Source organism: Eleginops maclovinus, chromosome 10, assembly GCF_036324505.1.
Source record: "Eleginops maclovinus isolate JMC-PN-2008 ecotype Puerto Natales chromosome 10, JC_Emac_rtc_rv5, whole genome shotgun sequence".
NCBI lineage: Eukaryota > Metazoa > Chordata > Actinopteri > Perciformes > Eleginopidae > Eleginops > Eleginops maclovinus.
In genome coordinates, this window is record NC_086358.1 from 21,349,225 (window position 1) to 21,369,198 (window position 19,974).

A 19,974-nucleotide genomic window follows, 5' to 3' on the forward strand; every position below is an offset into this window, starting at 1 on the left:
GCTGTTAACTACCAAGGTAAAGTCTGAACACATTCTCGATGTAGGACATGGTTTGTGTGTTACATCCTTCTTGTCTTCTTACCTGATAGAGAAGCCCAGGTCATGTTGTCACACCTATCAAACTCTTTTTATATATCGCAGGATCAGTGCATTATATTTTTAAGAACAGCATACAAAATGAAAGAATAATGTCGCAGGAAATTATATCAGCAAAGACTGATTGTAGTAATTCAATTCAAATATGTTCTTTTGTTTAAGGATATACAATTCACAGATGTGGACTGGGATGTCGGCCACAGCTCCATTACCACTGCTTGTACTGCAGCTCAACATTAATAAGAAAACCAGATTTTTTAAAACATCTGGATTTGTGTGAAAACTCAACCACCCAGGCCCCACTGACAGTGTCACCGATGTTGAGGAATGCTTTGACACACCACCAGCAGATGATGAACATGGCGAGGAAGACAAAAATGTGCCATATCCTCCATGTGATCATGTGAGGCACTGGTGGACTTCATTGTGCACTCACAGGGAGCTGAGCAGCATTTGATGGTAATTTTCGAATTGTTTACATTTTCTTATTACTAGTGTTACATTTTTTTTTAAAAGGCACGCTGCCACAACAGCCCCTTTGTGTTAGGATTATTCTCAGAAATTGTATCACTCACCACTGAACTAACTAGCTCCTTTTTTAAGCTTTAGGATATGCATTTATTTGTGTATATGCAATGTAATATAAATGTACAGTATGCCATTATGTATTTAATTCAACTGCTATTTATAGTCAGTATTTCAGGCAGTTCTCGCCACACAGCACACTAAATAAATAATTTCCCAATCCTTGCCTTATATGATATTACATCGCATCACACCATATCACGCCATTCCGTATGACATCATACCCAGAGTCAGCACTTTTTTAGGCTGTTGCACAGTGGACTAGTGCGCTGATCTTCAGATCAGGGCAACACAGGTTCCATCCTCGCTGCAGTCAGCATGTCATTGTGTCCCTGGAAAGACGCTTCACCCCAAGTTGCTCCTGTAGGGATTGTCCACAGCAATGAGTGTATGTACAGTAAGTGGCTTTGGTGACAAGTGACATGTAATGTAATTTGTAATGTTGTAACAGGGCTGACATAGAGGGGTGTGAGGCATGCTACAATGGATGATCTGTTTGATTATTTGAGCAAAACACTTCAGAGACAATTATAGATATTGTCCTATAATATATTGTTCAAATATAGCATAATATGAGACCTTTAAGGCTGTCAACAAAATAAATGAAACCCTATTGAGAGCTGTCATGTAGGCATTTTTTTCTTGAAGTAAATTCAAGTATCAAGCATAATTAACCTCAATTGGATTGATTTTGCTAACTTATAACTTAACTTATGAGGCAGTACACCTCAGGTCTATAGAGGGGCCCAGCCCCTTCGTATGTTTCGTCTGTATGTGGCCCTCAGTGAAAAAAGTTGACACCCCTGCCCTAGAGGATGTGAGGTCCACCCCAAACTAGTATGGAATACTTTTGAATAATTTACATTTATATACACATTGAAATAGTGTGGTCGTTTTACAATCAGACAGTTGTGGGTTCCATCCCAGCCCATGTTGATGTATCCCTGGGCGTGCTAGTAAACCCCAAATCTAACCCTACACAAACACTGCCACAACACAATTTTTTATACATTGTATTAGAGCCCAAAATAGTCGTAATTTAACAAGAAACGCATTTGTGAATGAGGAGCAGTGAGAGACAAAATAGGGCTGTACATGCATAAGGGGGTGTGGAGAGTAAAACGCCAGAGGGGATCAAGAGGGAAGTGTGTGTGTGTGTGTGTGTGTGTGTGTGTGTGTGTGTTTGTGTGTGTGTGTGTGTGTGTGTGTGTGTGTGTGTGTGTGTGTGTGTGTGTGTGTGTGTGTGTGTGTGTGTGTGTGTGTGTGTGTGTGTGTGTGTGGGACAGTCAGTCAGTCATTTGAGCTACTGCTGCCTTACCATGGCTGTTCTCTCTGCAGAGGTCCTGCGCTGGCATGTAAGTTTCTATTTTACTTTTATACATTTCTGTTTAAGCTTACATTTTTAAAAGCTGTTGGAAATTGTGTGAAGTTATGTGTTAGTATTAAACTAAGATATGTCTGACCAATCTTTTGGGACCTTCCTGAGAATTACACAAACTGTGTTTACATACATCGGTGAGAGAATCCCTCTCTATGTATGCTCATTTTGCACTATATGTGTAACAGTGTCATGTTTTGGGACCCTTGCGAAGTGTGTAGCTGCTGAGAGAGTGCATCAGCGAGGGTAGGTGTTGCTGTGGATGGCCCCGGGCTACATGTTATGCCAGACAGATTTCCTGACACGGAGACACAGATAGGAGCTGCAGATAACAGGAACATGACACAACTTGGAAAGATTCAGCTATGTGTGGTTACCATCAATACATTTAATCAGCAGTACAAAACCCAGGAACAAGATAAGTGGAACAGAAATGTAATATTATTCATTATTATTGTTAGATTATTGTCATAATCCCATCAAATAATATGTCTATGGATATTCTGGAGGGTGAACTATTCACATCCTTTTTCTAATTGTGTAGTACCGTGATGTAAAACTACAGTCACAGACATGAATGAAAATGTACATAAAAAATGACAATATTATTATTTATGCTTTCATTTTTATATTGCTGTAGTTGGTCTATATACAGCCCATTTAATTTACTTTATATGTTGTTGGGTAGTTGCATCATATTTTATAAACATTGTATGTTAGATATTCATATTTAAGTAACAAGTACATTCAAATGTTAATAGTGGCACATGAATACATTTAATTAGTTAGATTGTTCACAGATATGCCATACATGTCATAAATTAGGGGGGAACGAAATGGGGAACTTAGGTCCCAGTGCAGGTGCAAATAAGAATAACTTCACATCCGGATTGATATGCAGTTGATGCTTTATAACTATAAAATATTGTCTGTAAGCAGATAAAATAACAATTATGAATGATTATTAATTGGTTACTTTTACTTTAGTTGTGTACAGTTTTATAACTCATTATGAAATAACACCCGATACCAAAACTTAGAATGTTATCCATCATTTAAACATTGAAAATGGACTGCAGAAAGTTACACCAATGAATTGTGCTTTTCAACATTCTGAAGATTAACAATGACGACCTACTTCACTGGCAGTCATTATTTGGCAAAACCAGGTTGAGTTTGCTGTCTTTCTGTAAACCACTTTCTTTTGCATTTCTCCCTTTCATAAAAATGAGTTGTACAGTGCAGTCAGGTTGTACCAAAAAGACCACCTAAGACATTTGGTTTGTGAGAGTCTCATCTCGTCCTCTGTGGAGAATCATTTTACACACCCTTCACCCTCTTTTTGCATTACTAAAACATAGGTCAACCTTTTTAATGTTTGTGATTTGTCTGCAATAAAATCAGAACACAGTATGGCCTTACTGTGATTAACCTTCATAGCAGTGGTCATGACAGTAGCACCACATACAGTAGAACATAAAAAACATAAATGAATACTATACATTACACACTTAGTGTTTAATGAACTGGGTGAAATGGCAATCGTTTACCAACTGCATTGCATGTTGAGTCCTAGTTGAGCTTGGCAAAAAGCTTCATAGACTTCCAGGCAGGACAAGCTTCAACCAAACGCAAATGTCATAAAAATAGCACTGACGCTTTTCTCATCCCTCTGCCCGGACATAGCAGATTGGTTAGGAATATACAGCCCCGCAAAAAAATAAGAGACCACTTTAGCATTATCATTTTCTCTTGTTGTATTATTTATAGGTATGTCTTTGAGTTAAATTATTATTATTATTGTATTCTATATACCCTAACCCTACTGACAATTGTTTTATGTTTTGAAATTCAACAGACACTGGAAGGGCTGCCATACATGTAGAGATAGAGATTTAAGAAACATTTGGAGTGGTCTCTCCATTTTTCCGGAGCTGCATGTAATGATGATGGCTATGGACATTCTTGCTATTATTTGCCACCTGAGGGGAAAATGAGAGGCGTGCCAAATCCCTTGTGAAAGCAGAATATTTGAAACAGCCCAACCGCTGTGAAATAGCAATAGCAATGAAATAATAATAACAAACAATCTGTCAATATGATGGAGGCACTGTTGACAACCAGAGGATACCCGCACGCCTTCTCATATCCTCCTACTGTAACATTTATAGGCAGATTGTCTCAAAAGCAACCTTTTTTCTCACTATAGGCTCGCATTGAGGAGCTGGAAGATGAACTGGAAGCAGAGCAGGCCATCAGAGCCAAGGTATGATACTTTAATAATATAGCTATGTATATCACCCCCCTCCCTTGATGAAACAAAGGTCAGATGGACCAAGATGTGTCTGTCAGGCCACAGTTCTGGGATCAGCTTGGGTCTGTGCTAAGACAAGCAGAAAAAATAAACTGACCTGTTGGCAGCAGGCCAAGTGTGTCTGTGCTGCAACTCTGGCCCTCCCAAACTAACCCTGTTGTGATAAACTTGGGAGTGAGGACCTTATCTTTGCCATTAACACATAGGGCAACCCCAGAGGCGTGGAGGGACCCCAACATTGTCTTCCTTCCTCTTCCTTCTTATTTTGTCCTGGGAGTAGAATCCTCCCCTGTTGCTCTCTGCGAGATTTCTTCTCTTTTCTCCATTAACTGTGGGTTTGTTTTGGGAGCCGTCTTTCCAAATCCTATTGAGCAATATATAGTTAACGGCCAGGCGCCATCAGACAGGAACAGTTTTGAATACCTAGAAACTGAGCTAAAGAAAACACGATGTTCAAACAGAGAGCAGAAACAGAGGTCTGTGTTCAGTACTGTCCTGATTAGGAGTTGTGCTGATCTAGTAACTACTTTTGTAACTAATTACTTTCAGCAGTGAGTAATTAAGTAAAGTAGGCATGACTTTTATAAGACGTAGCTAGTAATATGTGTGCATTATTTTTTTCAGTAACTACCCCAACACTGAGAGCCACATACAAACAACATAGACACCACTCCTTCAAACTGTTGTGCAAAGAGTGAGTGGTGTTGGGGGTGCTGACCTGCAGAGGGGAGCGATGAGTGAGCCAAACACAGGTTTCTGAGCCTGAGCTAGGGGGAAGAGTGAAAGCTTCAGGGAAAGTTATCCCACACACACGTATTATTAAGAGCATGTGTATTTATGATACAACACTTTGTTTCCCCTCTTAAGACCTGCATGTTGTCTTCATGTGACGGGACATAAAGGCAGAAATGCACATATGAACATACATCACCCTGACTGTTGAATAGAGCGACGGCAAGCCAACTTTTCCCCATGCTGGGTGGCATTCCTAATTGTGCTAGCTGCCCCCCAGCAGCCTCCAAAGCCTCAGAGCAATGAAATAGGCATGCAGAGACATGCAGGTGTTTATCTGTTTCAGAGTAGGATCTCAAGCACGACATACCTCTGCACACAGGCTGGCTATTGTTCAGCTCGGCTCCTCAGGTCGACAGGGAGATATCAGCAGCAGATAAAGGCGGACACACAGCACTGTTTTCAAAGAGATCTCCCGAATGGAATGCCAGCCACTCACACACATATATCTGTATTGAGGAATGTTCTCACTCACTCAAAAGCACAAACACTGGTATACAATATTGTAATGGATTGTGATGGAACAGTATGCTGCAGTATTGCTGGTCTTTGGGTTAGTTTTATTCCATAGTTTTTGTATGAAAGAACAAACCTGCAGTCTTTATCTTGTGATAGTCTGACATGACAACCCTATAACCCAGTTATTGATAACACCTGATAACTGCTGATAACTACATTTTTTTTTTTAAACAGAAAAACAGCTGCTCTTCACAATGGTCCATTATAGCGATAGGCTGGTCATTATGAGTTTAGTAAAAAATAATGTCTGGTAAGTGTTGCATGACTACAGTATATACAGTGGAGGAAATACTTATTTGATCCCCTGCAAATTTAGTTAGTTTAACCACTTACACAGAAATGAACAGTCTGTTATTTTTATGGTAGGTTTATTTTAACAGTGAGAGACAGAATATCAAAAAGAAAATCCAGAAATGTACATTAAAAAAGATATAAATTGATTTGCGTTTAATTGGGGGAAATATATATTTGACCCCCTTGCAACCAAAAAGGATTCTGGCTCCAACGTACCGGTTAAATAAGTCCTCCCCCTTTAAGAAAGTACTCCTGATGTCAACTCGTTACCTGGATAAAAGACACCTGTCCACAGTCAATAAATCAGATTACAACCTCTCCACCGAGGGCAAGACCAGAAACAGGTCTTGTGATCATGATGGAACTAATGTCTAATCAGGGACCAGATTGTAGACCAGCACATGACTGGGATAGAAGACAAGACCACCAGCAAGCAGCTTGGTGAGAAAGAGACAACTGGTTTGATTATTAGAAGATGGAAGAAGCACAAAATGACCATCAATCTCCCTCGGTCTGGGGCTCCACCATCTAAGATCTCGTCTCGTGGGGCATCAATGATCATGAGAAAGGTGAGGGATCAGCCAAGAACTACACAGGAAGGACTTGTTAATGATCTGAAGGCAGCTGGGATCACAGTCACCAAGAAAACTATTGGTAACACACTGCGCCGTAATGGATTAAAATCCTGCAGCGCTCCTGCTCAAGAAAGCACATGTACCGTCTGAAGTCTGCCAGTGATCCTCTGAATGATTCAGAGAAGGCTTATCAGAAGGTTTTGTGGTCAGATGAAACCAACATCAAGATCTTTGGCATCAACTCCACATGTTGTGTTTGGAGGAAGAGAAATGCTGACTATGACCCCAAGAACACCATCACCAGTGTCAAGCATGGAGATGGACACATTATGCTTTGGGGGGGGTTCTCTGCTGAGGGGACAGGGCGATTCAACGCATCGAGGGGATGATGGAGGGGGCCATGTATCGTAAAATATTGGCTGATAACCTCCTTCCCTCAGCCAGGACTCTGAAAATGGGACATGGATAGGTCTTGCAGCACGTCAATGACCCAAAACATACAGCCAGGAAACTAAGGAGTGGCTACAGAAGAAGCCCATTAAGGTGATGGAGGGGCCTAGCCAGTCTCCGGTCCTCCATCCCATAGAAAATCTGTGGAGGGAGCTGAAGCTTCCAGTGGCCAAGCATCAGCCACCTAACCTTAAGGATTTTGAGAGGACCTGCAGAGAGGAGAGGACCAAAATCCCTCCTGAGATGTGAACAAACCTGGCGACCAACTACAAGAAGCATCTGACCTCTGTGCTGTCCAACAAGGCTTTCTCCACCAAGAACTGAGACTTGTTTTGAAGGGGATCAAATACTTATTTCCCACAATTAAATGCAGACCAATTTATATCTTTTTTTTTTCAGTACATTTCTGGATTTTGTTTTTGATATTCTGTCTCTCACTGTTAAAATAAACCTACCATAAAAATTACAGACTGTTAATTTCTTTGTAAGTGGGCAAACTAACCAAATTGGCTGGGGATCAAATACTTATTTCCTCCACTGTATGTGTGTTTATATATGTGTGTGGGAGCGTTCTAGTCACTTTGCAATTTTAGCGCTATTGCTTTGTATGATAATAATTAATTTCATTTATTTTACTGCTTTCAAACGTGCTCAAAACGCTTTACATTACATATTATGTTTGTGGCAGCAGGGGTAGGTGAAAGTATTTTCTTTAGGTTCATTTCATAATACACTTCACACTAATCCAACAACACCACCTTAGGAATCGCACCCAAGGAAATATAGCTTTTGCTAAAAGGCAAGACACAGGTTCCAATACTGAGGAGCAGGAGACGGGGTTCCAATTACCACAAATATTATATATGACTAAACACGATGCAATATTTAAAAGACAGTTTAAAACACAATCATACGGGGGGCTATAATAAAAAGAGGAACACTAATTAGGTCGCTGAGAGGAGCCCAAACACAACTTAGGTTACCCCCAGTCTGAATAGTAAATAAAAAGGGGACAAAGAGGAAAATCCAATATCAAAATAAACCAAAATAAGTCGCAGCTCTACAATAGGCACTCCAAGTGGATAAAATGAAGGAATGAAATATTCAATTATCAAAATAAACCAAATTAAAGCTGCGATTAGTGGGTCTTCAACGATCCGCGCAGGTTCGCTGTTGTCCGCACGTCGACATCACAAAGATGTTTTCTGGACTCGGCCGTTGGCAAATGTGTGAACTTTCTGGCGGATCGGACAATGTACATGGAAGTTACAGTAGTAACATAAACATTGTGTTTGATGGCCAGTTATCTGTTGCCATGGCAACAGCATATGATGACACCCCATAATTGGCCTAGATTTCTTGAGGCCTGCATCATTATCAAACATGTGAAGGTTTGGGACGTTTGGAGCATGTTAAATAAAGTTATGAGAAAACCATGTTTCATGGTGAACATTGTGTTTCTATGGCAACGGCATATGATGAAATCTCAAAACTGACACGTGAATGTCTTCAGGGCTGGACTGTTAGCACAGGTGTGAAGTTTGGGGCCTATTAGAGCATTTTCATAGGAGTCATGTAGTTCTCGTGTCTCATCGTGAGTAATATGTCGCCATGGCAACAGCGTTTGAGGAAAATTACTACTGTCATACAAAAGTGTTGAGGGCTGAACCATTAACCATCATCTGAACTTTGGGGCCATAGGGACAATGATCCTTTGTTGCGACAACATCGTGTTTTATGGCAAGGGATACGTTGTCATGGAAACGGCATAGGATGACCCCATAATTGACATAGAGCTGTTTGGGGCTGGACTGTTAACCATCATCTGACGTCTGGTGCCGTTTTGAGGTTTCAACCCTGAGTGGACGGACTCATTCACGTTCATCCTGCCCACTGGGAGCACAGGCAGAGCACCAGTGTGTCTCATGTGCTCAGAGACCGTGGTGCTCAGTAATCAAACATACCCACTCAAATCTGAGCTGAGCTCACACGAAATTAGCTGATTTTAATTCCTGGCAGGACCAGGGAGTACAGAAAGAGAAACTGTCAAACTGTTCAGTTGTGTTGACACTGATTCTAAAATGGTCTAATACTGTAAGTAGGTAGGACTTTGAATCAAGAAGGAAGATAGATCCTGTCCTGGATCAATTGTGTTATGCATTCTGTACACTGCATCCATGACAGCATGTTGTTTAACTGCTCTACTTTTGGTAGGTTGAGAAGCAAAGAGCAGATCTAACCAGGGAACTTGATGACCTCACTGACCGATTGGAGGAAGCAGGAGGGGTCACCACATCACAGGTTAACGATATACATTAACACTCACACACACACACACACACACACACACACACACACACACACACACACACACACACACACACACACACAAACACACACACACACACACACACACACACACTCATATATGCTTTTTATTGCATTAGATTCAAATTGCTTTATTGTCCTTTAAATTAAAATTAAAATGAAACACATGCAAAGCACAATGTTATGGTTCTCAAAAGCTAAGGTACCACAGCAACAATAAAGAAATCTGTAGAAAAACAGAAAAGTGCAGCAGTCATAATGAAGACAGGATTCGGTTGATCGTCTGGATTGCTTTTGAGGAGGGGGCGGAAGTCTCCCCATAAGCTAAACCAGGTGCAACCGCTCACCTGCTAAAGGTTCCACCTGTTTACTCTTAATATTAATCATACAGTACAGATAAACAATTAGATGAAGTTAATGTCACCAACATAAATACAGACAAATGTTGAGCTTTTCAAAACAACAACTTCACTGCCAAAATAAATAAAAGTAATCACACAAACAGGTGTATCCAATTTGGGGTGTACCACAACAACATACAGTTCATAACAACACAAAGGAAAAGGAAACCTTGCATGTTAAAGTATTAAAGAGACAGTCATAGTAAACATGTGAAGCTGACTTCTACTGGCTATGGTTAGGCATCGACCTCTGCGGTATCAGTACACAGCAAATAGTTGTTTGCTGCTCTGATAATGCTTTACAATCTGATTTTAGAACATAGAGGTCCTCTGAAACTGACGAAGAGTTCCCCTGAACTAGAGCATCTGAACTGAACCAATGTGCTAGCCGTGGACCTTTCCATATGACTTGCATGCAGAGACACGTCCTGTTCAACTGTGTGTTAGGGAATGGGATATCACCAACAGAGGACACATGTCTCCAAAAGCTCCTTACATTTGGACATGTGCTGCACATCATACAACATGCTACAATACTTTGGGTGCCTTTGGACAGAAATTGCAATTTGGAGAGGATAAAAGTTTGGCACACGTAGCAACATAAAAAACAGACATTGACAAACAGCCTGTGTGTTAATTACAGATGGAGGTGAACAAAAAGCGAGAGGCTGAGCTGCAGCGTCTGAGACGTGACCTGGAGGAAACCTCTGTCCAGTCAGAAGCGCTGACCGCGTCTCTAAGGAAACGGTACGGTGAGGCCATGGCCGAGCTGAGCGAGCAGTGTGAGGTTCTGCAGCGCACCAGGGCCAAACTCGAGAAGGAGAAACAGAACATGAGGATGGAGATGGATGAGATGGCTGCCTCTATGGACAGTCTGCAGAAAGCCAAGGTCAAGAAGTTTAGTTTTTTATCGTAGAATTTTTCTAATTCTTTAACATTTTAACACTTTGTGTCTGTGTTGTGCTGCAGACATCCTCAGAGAGCCTGACGAAGAAGCTAGAGGAGCAGCTCTCAGATGCCAATAGGAAGGCAGACAACCTGCAGAGAGCCCAGGCCGAGCTCAGTGTGGCCAGAAACAGACTCACAGGTATGTCTCCTCATGTTTGGAGACAATTGCAGTCTGTCCTCATCCAACACTTTCTTGTACAGCTGTCTGCTCCAGGGGTTTTCCATCTTTTGTATTTGATATGGCAATGGTCTATTTCAAATCTTCAAATAGATACTAGTGATTCAAACGGAATAACATGTCAAATGTTTGACTTGTTGACATAACAGTGCAGGAGACAGGAGTATAGGTTACTGGAAGATGAGTCATTGGATCCATTATTGTTATTTCATGCAGAAATGATTTTTTCTGCTGTAACCAAACAGATGTACCAACCACAGCGCAAAAAAGATCCCGTTGTATTCTTGTATTGATAATTGCAACAGAACATGGTCTTTGTGTCGTGCTAAACACTTCTTTATGCTACAGTGTGAGCATCGGTTTCCTTTTGTGTCCTGTCAGCTGATAATGCAGACTTCAGTCGACGGATGGAAGAGGCAGAGAGCAGGGCCAGCCAGCAGAGCCGCTCCAAGAACCTGCTCCAATCCCAACTCGAAGAACTGAAGAAACAACTGGAGGAGGAAGTCAAGGTCAGAGTGTGTTTTGTAGGGAAGTCTCAACAATAAAGAGAGTGTAAATATTGTTTATATAATAATGAATCTTAAATAGTATTCACGTGCCTCTCTGCTCGGCTCCAGGGTAAGCAGGCGCTCAGCAGCAGTCTGACATCTGTGCGGCAGGACATCATGGTGCTGAAGGAGCAGCTGGAGGAGGAGCAGGAGAGCAAGCAGGAGCTGCAGCGCCATGTCTCCAAACTCAACAGTGAGGTGACGCACTGGAGAGGCAAACACGAGTTTGACACCATGCAGAATGCCGACGAGCTGGAGGAGACCAAGTACGTCACTGTCATGCATCACATTTGCCTCTTTAAATAGAGAAAAGTACATGTTGTCCAAATCATTTGTGTGTTACAGGAAGAAACTCGCCAGCAGACTGCAGGAGGCAGAGGAGGCAGTGGAAGCCACACAAGCCAAATGTTCTTCACTGGAGAAAAACAAACAAAGGTTGCAGGGAGAGGTGGGAGAACTCTGCTTGGACCTGGAGAAGGTAGGAACATTGTAAATCCCAAAAAGTCAGGACAACTCAAAATTTCAAGGATCGATTATTCTATTCCAATAGATTTTTGAGTTTTGAGGGTCAACTAAAATGTTGACGTTTAAAGGAAAACTGCCAACATTTGAGCCTACAGTACTAATAATCTTATGGTGATATAACTGTTTCATATGTAATGTAACTTACATTTTTGAGTTTGACATACTAAGAATTCAAAAAAACTGATAAAGACTTCATGAAGATTGTAAACTGATATTGCATGATTATTTATCCGTGTTGTTTTGATGTTTTTATGCATAAAATGTCAACCCTAAATGTTAACCCTAACCCTGTTGACCAATCACAGACTTCTGCTGAAGCAATGACTGAATTCATTCAAAGGCACGCTGTTTGAAGACAGAAAGAAAAACGATTTTTAAAACTTTATTTTTACTGTTATAAAATGGCACAAAAGCTCAGATACAATGGAGAAAAAGCCCCGACAATTACTATGTAAGGTATGATAAATAACCCAGAGAGAATTTATCCATTTACAAATAAGGGAATAACATTTATTTTCAGTTTAAAAACATAAATATAATTCTTCCAAGAAAGGGCTTACTTTTAAAGTGATATAGTCTATTTGAAAGCAGGAGAGATTGCAGCGCATGTGGGAAATTAAGCCCGTAGATGTAGCCCCTTCAGATTTCAGTTGGATAACCCGTTCTTTGGTGTTGCTAACTTCTAGAAATTAGTTTTGCCAAATTAAATAATTTAATGAGATAAAATTAACTCAAGAAACGCAATATAGTTGCGATAATTACTTTTGTATAGTTAGCAATAAAACAAAAATATGTATTGTTTAGTTGAAAATAATAATCAGATCAAATATTTTAAGTTTTATTTTTTTCATTATTATCCTTGAGTCTATGTTCCCTGTCCCAGGCCAGCAGCTGTGGTCAAGCTCTTGATAAGAAGCAGCGGATGCTGGAGAAGCAGCTTGGTGACTGGAAGCTAAAATGTGAGGAGCTGGTTGTGGAGGTGGAAGGCTGCCAGAAGGAGAGCAGGCAACACACCGTGGAGCTCTTCAAAATAAAGAGTGGCCATGAAGAATCTTTTGAGCAGCTGGAGACCTTACGCAGGGAGAACAAGGCCTACCAGGGTACACCAGTAATGATATGAGGGTTCAGGATGATGCTGAACACGACTTTGAACCGGTAGTTGAGCAGTAACCGTGGCTTATTAGATGTATTTGACTTTTCTTTCTCTGGTAGAGGAGGTAGCTGACCTTACAGACCAGATTTCAGATGGAAGTAAAAGTGTCCATGAGCTCCAGAAAGCAAAGAAGAAGATGGAGATGGAGAAAGAAGAGATACAGGCCTCACTGGAGGAGTGTGAGGCAGCTTTGGAGGTGCAGAGCACATTTCCTTAATAGCTGTGACCTTTGGAGCCTATTACTTTGTGCTTAATTTCAGCTCCTCATCTATCTTACATCAAGTCTCATATAACGCTGCTGTTTGGACATCTCTCGACAGAATTTGCGTGGTCTTTCATGATTTCTTTCTGTTTTTGCTGTCCCCCAGGCTGAGGAGACCAAGGTGCTGAGGCTGCTTTTGGAGCTGTCTCAGGCTAAAGAGAACCTAGAGTTCAGCCTTCAGGAGAAGGATGAAGAAATGGACGCCACCAGGTACCTCAGATTCCTCTCAGCCATCAACACTTCTGTTCGCAGTATACAGTCATATCTGTAAAAAACACATACCTCATTTCACAGCTGCTTACATCTTAACGACTGGATGTCCTATAACTGCTACACATGACACAATGCAGAGGTCCCTTTCATATGCTTTGAACTGCAATACATTGTGTCCAGCATTAAGTTGCTTTAGAGGTCTGGCTGGCCTGTGTGTGCGTCTGTGGCAGCAGGGAAAGTGTATTATATTGGTATATTTATTGGGGGTGGGAATCACCAGGGACGATACGATAGTATTGCGATACTATGATATGCTATTATTATTATATGCAATACGATATATTGCGATATATAGTTCCAAAACCTTTGATTTAAACGCGACCGGAGCATTTCAGATTTCTTTTCTCCGCTGACTCCATCAGTTTTGACTGAATTCCTGCCAATCCCACTGACTTTACCCATGACCATGCAAGAAAAAGCACCATCTAGGGCAGGGGTATTCAACTAAAATTCAACGAGGTCCAGTTAGAGAAAATGTAGTCAAGCAAAGGTCCGGAACATCAAAATGTCTAACTGGCGTTATGAATGAGTGTGATATGCATTAGCTGTGACCTAGCAGCTGTATCAACGTCTGCATGTAATCAACAGCTGACTGTCTCATCAAACAAACAAAGTACAATTCAAAAACAACAGTATTTATTGTTTCTTGAACTATACAGATATACAGTTTAATACTGTAGATATTTGTAATGTTCCACTCGGGCTGCATTTAAAATAAAATAGAGAAAATAAATAAAATAGCTTTTGAAAATGTGTGCATCTTAAAAGAGCTTGATGTTAGAAATATTAAATAAAGAGCAGCAGCAGCAGCTTGGGTTCCCCTTTCCCTTTGTTAACCGTTTCACAACTTAACAGTTTCAGCCAATTATAGAACATATCAGTCCGAACACATCATAACAATGGAACCGTTTTAAGGTTTGTCTTTCTGCCCCTCTTATATTCCACTCCCTCACTGCCTGTCTTTAGTTCAGTGAGAGGACTGAGCTCTAGCCTGTCCAGCCAGGATTTTAAATCGGGGCTGAAATGGTGTCAGGGCCATTCTCACACACATGTGAAGGTGCTCATTGGTGCTCCATTGGTCCTCTCTCTGTCTCCCGCTAACTCGTCTCTCCCCTCACTCTTCTCTCCATCTTCTCTCTCTGTCTCCCGCTAACTTGTCTCCCCTCACCATTCTCTTCGCCTTTTCTCTCTGTCTCCCTCTAACGTTATCTCTCCCCTCACTCTTCTCTCCGTCTTCTCTCAAATGCCTGATCGACTGTCTGCTCACATTTACTTTAAATAAGACAGTCTTTACAGGTGTTCCCTTTAGGGTTTACTTCCTGTCTGTGTTCTTCTGCTGATTCCTCTGTCCTCCTCTCTGTTCACCTGTTCTCTTCTTTTACACTGTTTTCTTGCTCTTCTCTTTTTTTTCTTTACTGTAGACAGTTGAATGAATAGAAAATAAGTTCACAGTAAAAAACTGTTAAACTGACTGCACTTCTTTCTGTGGATTAATATGACACACTGTGATCAAAGTGTCCTCAGCAGCCTCTGCTGTCAAACAAGGGCAGACACTGAATGTGCAAACTGACCATTAGCCATGGAATATTATCTTTAGAGGTCCCTGTAGTGAAACCATCCCTCTCCTCGTCTCTCAGAAAAAGCCACCAGAGGGCCCTGGAGTCGCTGAAGGCCTCTCTGGATGTGGAAATGAACGGCAAGGCAGAGGGGCTGAAGCTGAAGAAGAAACTGGAAGCTAATATCCTTGAGCTGGAGCTGCAAGTGGACCTGCTCACCAAGAACAACACAGAGCTGAACAAGAATAGCAAAAAGATGCAGCAACAGATGAAGGTCCACACATAAGACACAGTATGATTTTTTTATCACACTGCTTTCCAAGAGGCTTACTTTGGGTGTGACTGTCCTGTCCCAGGAGCTGCAGGCCCAGCTGGAGGAGGAGGAACGGAGCCACGAGGAGTGCAGGGAGGAACATGCGGCCATGGAAAGACGCTGCACTTTATTAGTCAGCGAGGCAGGAGGGACTCGTGCAGCCCTGGAGAGTGCAGAAAAGGCCCGAAAGACCCTGGAGACTGAGCTGCTGGAGGCCAAGGAGAAACTCAGCGACCTCCACACCCAGGTGATGCAATGTTACTTTGCTTCACTCAAAAAAGGTTCCTGTGATGGATGTGACTTTCCCATTGTTTTCTCCTGTGTGTTCAGCTCCAGTTGACTCTCAGTGGGAGAAGGAAGCTGGAGTTGGATCTCCAGACTCTGCAGCAGGACCACGAGGAGCTGAAAGGAGAGCTGAGAGGATACACAGACAAGTCCAAGAAGACCAGCTGTGAGGTAAAACCGACAAAGACAATTCAAGGTATTACAGCAGTAGGGATTAAAAACATGTTTAGTCATATCAAATAAACATGGCTGCTACAATTTTTTCAGTTGGCAAGAGTGGGGGAGGAGCTGCGTCTGGAGCAGGAGCAAACACTCCACCTGGAGAGAGGGAAGAAAGGTCTGGAGGCTCAGATCAGAGACCTGAGCAGCAGGCTAGAGGAGGCTGAGCAGGTGGCTCTGAAAGGAGGCAAGAAGATCATCCAGAAGTTGGAGGGAAAGGTACAGCCTCAATGTGTGTTTGTCACTGGTTCAGAGAGGACACCTTCCTGTTGCTGTCTTCTATCAGAGCAGGACAATCCTCACCACTCCCCCGGCAGATGGGATTGACACCGCTGACCTTGCTTTTAGCAGCATTCGCCTTCGTCATCTTTTTCTGTCACCCTATTATGTCGTAACCATATCGCGTCTCTCATAATATCTTTGTTAATATCACAATTCTTCTGATGTTTGTTTGGAATATTACATAATTAAACACATAATGATAGTTGATATTTTAGCATCGATGAGTGAGAGTTGGAGGCGGTGTGTTTAGTATGGAACTCTATGCGTCATTCTCCATATACTCTCAAACTCAATATCCTATTAGCTATATGCTACTGTGAAGCTACAAACAATAACAACCAGAAACCGGAACTCCAAGATTTCACCCACCAACCGGTCCTTTGGGCAACAGTGAATTATGTCCTTTAATGTTCCTGCCAATATATTGATTTATTCTCACACTACTCAGTTAGCCGTTTAAAGCTAATAGAAGCTAACTTGTTACAGGTGAAGGAAATGGAGCTAGAATTGGACTCAGAGCAGAAGCGTCACGCTGAGACGGTGAAGACACTGCGGAAGAATGAGCGGCGGCTGAAAGAGCTTCTGTTTCAGTCAGAAGAGGACCAGAAGAACCAGCAGAGGATGAAGGAGCTGGTGGAGAGGCTGCAGAACAAGATGAAGGCCTACAAGAGACAAGTAGAGGAGGCAGTACGTCACATCCACCTATTGCTGACTCTAACCCTCTAACTAACCCTGTCTGACGCGCAGCGCATGTAGGTTGATCCTGTTTGGTTGTCATTGCAGGAGGAGCAAGCTAACATGAACCTGGCAAAGTACAGGAAGACCGTCCATGAGCTGGATGACGCCGAGGAGCGAGCTGAAATTGCTGAGTCATCACTCACCAAGATCAGGACCAAGAGAAGAGGCAGCCTTGGGAAAGGGTTCTCCTCTGTAAGTAGTGGGACACATTCAGACTATTTTAGAGTTCAATAGAATGCTAACAAGCAGTTAGGGTTTGTCCTCCCTTATTGTATATACAATGATCCTTCAATATAACTATTGCTCCTTATAAGATAGGAGCTCATATGCTCCTTAAATTAAACATACCATAAATGCAGCACTGCCCCTCTGCCCACTCCTAAGAAAAGGTCAGCAGCACGTGTAAAAATCTAATAAGCAGCTTCTGATATAAGCAACAAATAAAAAGAGAAGCTTCTGACCTGAGCTCCCTAAATCGGAAAATAAGGAACTTGCAGTGCTGGTGGAAAAGGTGAGAGAAGCCATGATGAACCTCCTTTGGCAGCAATAGCCTTAAAACTGGCGCTTTCAATATTTTAGGATCAGACAACGTTCTGGACCAATATCGTAGCGTTCCTCCTCACAGAACTGCTTCAGCTTAGACATATTCTCAGGAGGTCTGGTGTAGGCATCTCTCCACACAGCTTCTCTGTAATAGGCTCTGACTGGACCACTCCAAAAGGCAGATCTTTGTTGAAGCTATTCTGTATCACATTTACTTCTATATGTAGGGTCATTCAGAGCTTCAGCTGGTGGAACTCCTGACATTAACCTGTAGGATAGCATGATAAACTTGAAATAATCATTTTCATTGATGATGGCAAACTGTCCAGGCCCATGAGTCAGCAAAGCATCCCCAAATCAAGATGCTCCCTCCTCCCTACCTCACTGTTGGGATGATGTTGTGACGTTGGTATGTGTGAGGGAATATTTTGCTGGTTCATCATTTTCTCCTTCCTCGGTCTGCTTTCCCATGGCATAGTTCTTTGGCCTTGGGGGTGCTGTAATCTCCCTAAGGAGGGGCAGCTTGGGCGCTTTGTTGATGCCAGTTTCGGACCGAGAACAAGTTGACCTGAGATAGTTTATTGTTTAGGGACATCTTAAAGCCCTTCTTATCTGGAACGTAGGTTCCCTTGCATACATTCTTTGGCCATGTACGACAGCTTTAATTAGATTTAGGATCCATATTTGTTTAGTCTCGCTGAGGAGGAATGTTGATCACACTCTGAACTGGTTAAAACCTCAGACTGCAGTAGAGATCTTCAGAATTGGTCGGGCAACCGCTCTGTCAACTCGTGGCTGCAGCAAATGTCTTGTCAATTCTCCGGTCGTAACTTCAAAATAAACCTTCAGTGTTTGCCATTAACGTTCCGGCTCTCCCGTGTCTCTTGAGTTTCGTCTCCATTGCTCCAGAAGTTTCCATCACAGTATGCAGTGCCTTTTCTATGGTAGATGCTGTGTGTTCTTCCTGAATAATTCAACCTTAGAAAACATTTTCCCAGTAGGGTTGGTGAGTGTGGAGGTGCTCTTTAACACGCTCCAGCTGAGTAGGGAGAGCAGTGGCTTCCTCTGCAGTGACTTATGAACTGAGATGTTAAATAGTTCCCATTTTTACTTCAAACCTTCAGCTATTAGTGTAGGATCTTTTTTGATCTCATTGAGTGTTCTGCATTGTGCTTTTGGAGTCATCATTTTCTGTGCCCATACTTCTAGGTGGCCACAGTACTAAATGGTCTCCATTCATAAAAGATGTGTCCAACTGTGGACTGATGAATATCAAAATTCTAAGGGATTACTTTGTAACCCTCTCCAGTTTTATGCAAACAAGCTATTCTTGATCGTAGGTCCTCTGACATCTCTTTTTTCCAAGGTATGTTATACATCAGCTGATACAATAACTGCGCTCTTACTTCAGACTGATTGTGTTTGTTGTTGTACTCAGACGAAGAGGTGATTCCAAACGGTTCTCTAAGTTTTCCTTGCTACTGTTTGTCTGTGCTCTACTAGGGTTACAGCACTCCGTACCCCGGCCTGCTCAGGTCCCCCAGCTCTGTGTGTTCAGAGGGCGGGGGGGAGAAGATCCTCCATGACGACCAGTCTGTCAGCTCCCTCATCCCAGCATACCTGGAGTCTTTGCAGAAGCTCATGGTAGATTAGACGGAGCTGCGAGAGTCTCTCTCTGCCGGGGACAGACCTTCAGCATGTCTCCCCTCTTTGTGTTCACATTCCCCATCAACTCTTTTAGTCTTTATGACTGAAGACTGTGAAACATACCTTTTTTCCTTTTCATAATGTAATGTTTGTTTGTCAAATTAGATCCAATATTAATATTTTCCTGTTCTAAAATCCTCAAAAGAAAGTCAAATATAAATACAGTTCCGGAAAGAATTAAGAGACCACCCCAAATGTATTTTTTTCGAGGCTGTATATACTGTATATACGTACTGTACTAGTAATCAGTTCATTTTGAACATCATTAATCAACCTTTTATTTGAATTGTACATGTCAATAAAAAGTGAATGGCTTTCAATCTGACATATAAACTATCCACCTCTTATTACCGCTTCACTGGGGTTCACTGCCCAAACATTGTCTCTACTAAGAATGAAATATGTAACATTTCACTCCATACTTTTTACATTTTATCATTAATACCTGTACTTTCTACTTCTTACATTTTCAAAACAGGCTCGTTGCTTTAGTGTGAATCTGCATTTGGTGGCGTAATCATTATTATTTAGAGTCATTGTGTGCCATTTTAACACGATCTGTGTATCCATAATTTCTTGGTCTTCTCCAAATAAGAGGGACCAATGAGAACTTGGGTCTATTCCCATCATCCTCTGAACCGGAAGCAACCAGTTCCTGAACCGCAGCTAGCAGAATAATGGCAGACGTAAGGGTAGAAGCGGAAGAGGCAGA

At 41.9% G+C, this 19,974-nt stretch overlaps 1 protein-coding gene across 2 annotated transcripts; it reads left to right on the forward strand.

Moving 5' to 3' along the window:
- The first annotated feature begins 1,896 nt into the window (after positions 1-1,896).
- On the forward strand, positions 1,897-19,587 carry LOC134870921 (putative uncharacterized protein MYH16). 2 transcript variants are annotated; one of them, XM_063893450.1, is made up of 18 exons: positions 1,897-2,036; positions 4,269-4,325; positions 9,218-9,304; positions 10,376-10,621; positions 10,702-10,819; positions 11,240-11,367; positions 11,476-11,672; positions 11,752-11,884; positions 12,815-13,031; positions 13,144-13,280; positions 13,453-13,556; positions 15,257-15,449; positions 15,532-15,735; positions 15,819-15,944; positions 16,041-16,211; positions 16,761-16,961; positions 17,058-17,204; positions 19,059-19,587. In XM_063893450.1, exons 1-18 carry the CDS (start codon positions 2,001-2,003, stop codon positions 19,206-19,208), a joined length of 2,652 nt encoding a protein of 883 aa, XP_063749520.1. In that variant the 5' UTR covers positions 1,897-2,000; the 3' UTR covers positions 19,209-19,587. The 2 variants fall into 2 exon arrangements, with proteins under 2 accessions (XP_063749520.1, XP_063749521.1); XM_063893451.1 differs by lacking the exon at positions 9,218-9,304.
- The last annotated feature ends 387 nt before the right edge of the window (positions 19,588-19,974 follow it).

Bases quoted from the DNA above. Each gene is read 5' to 3' on its own strand.
- LOC134870921 (XM_063893450.1), top strand. From the start codon at position 2,001: ATGGCTGTTCTCTCTGCAGAGGTCCTGCGCTGGCAT. The intron at 2,037-4,268 runs GTAAGTTTCTAT...TTCTCACTATAG, and splicing joins CAGAGGTCCTGCGCTGGCAT to GCTCGCATTGAGGAGCTGGA. The intron at 15,450-15,531 runs GTCCACACATAA...GTCCTGTCCCAG, and splicing joins AGATGCAGCAACAGATGAAG to GAGCTGCAGGCCCAGCTGGA.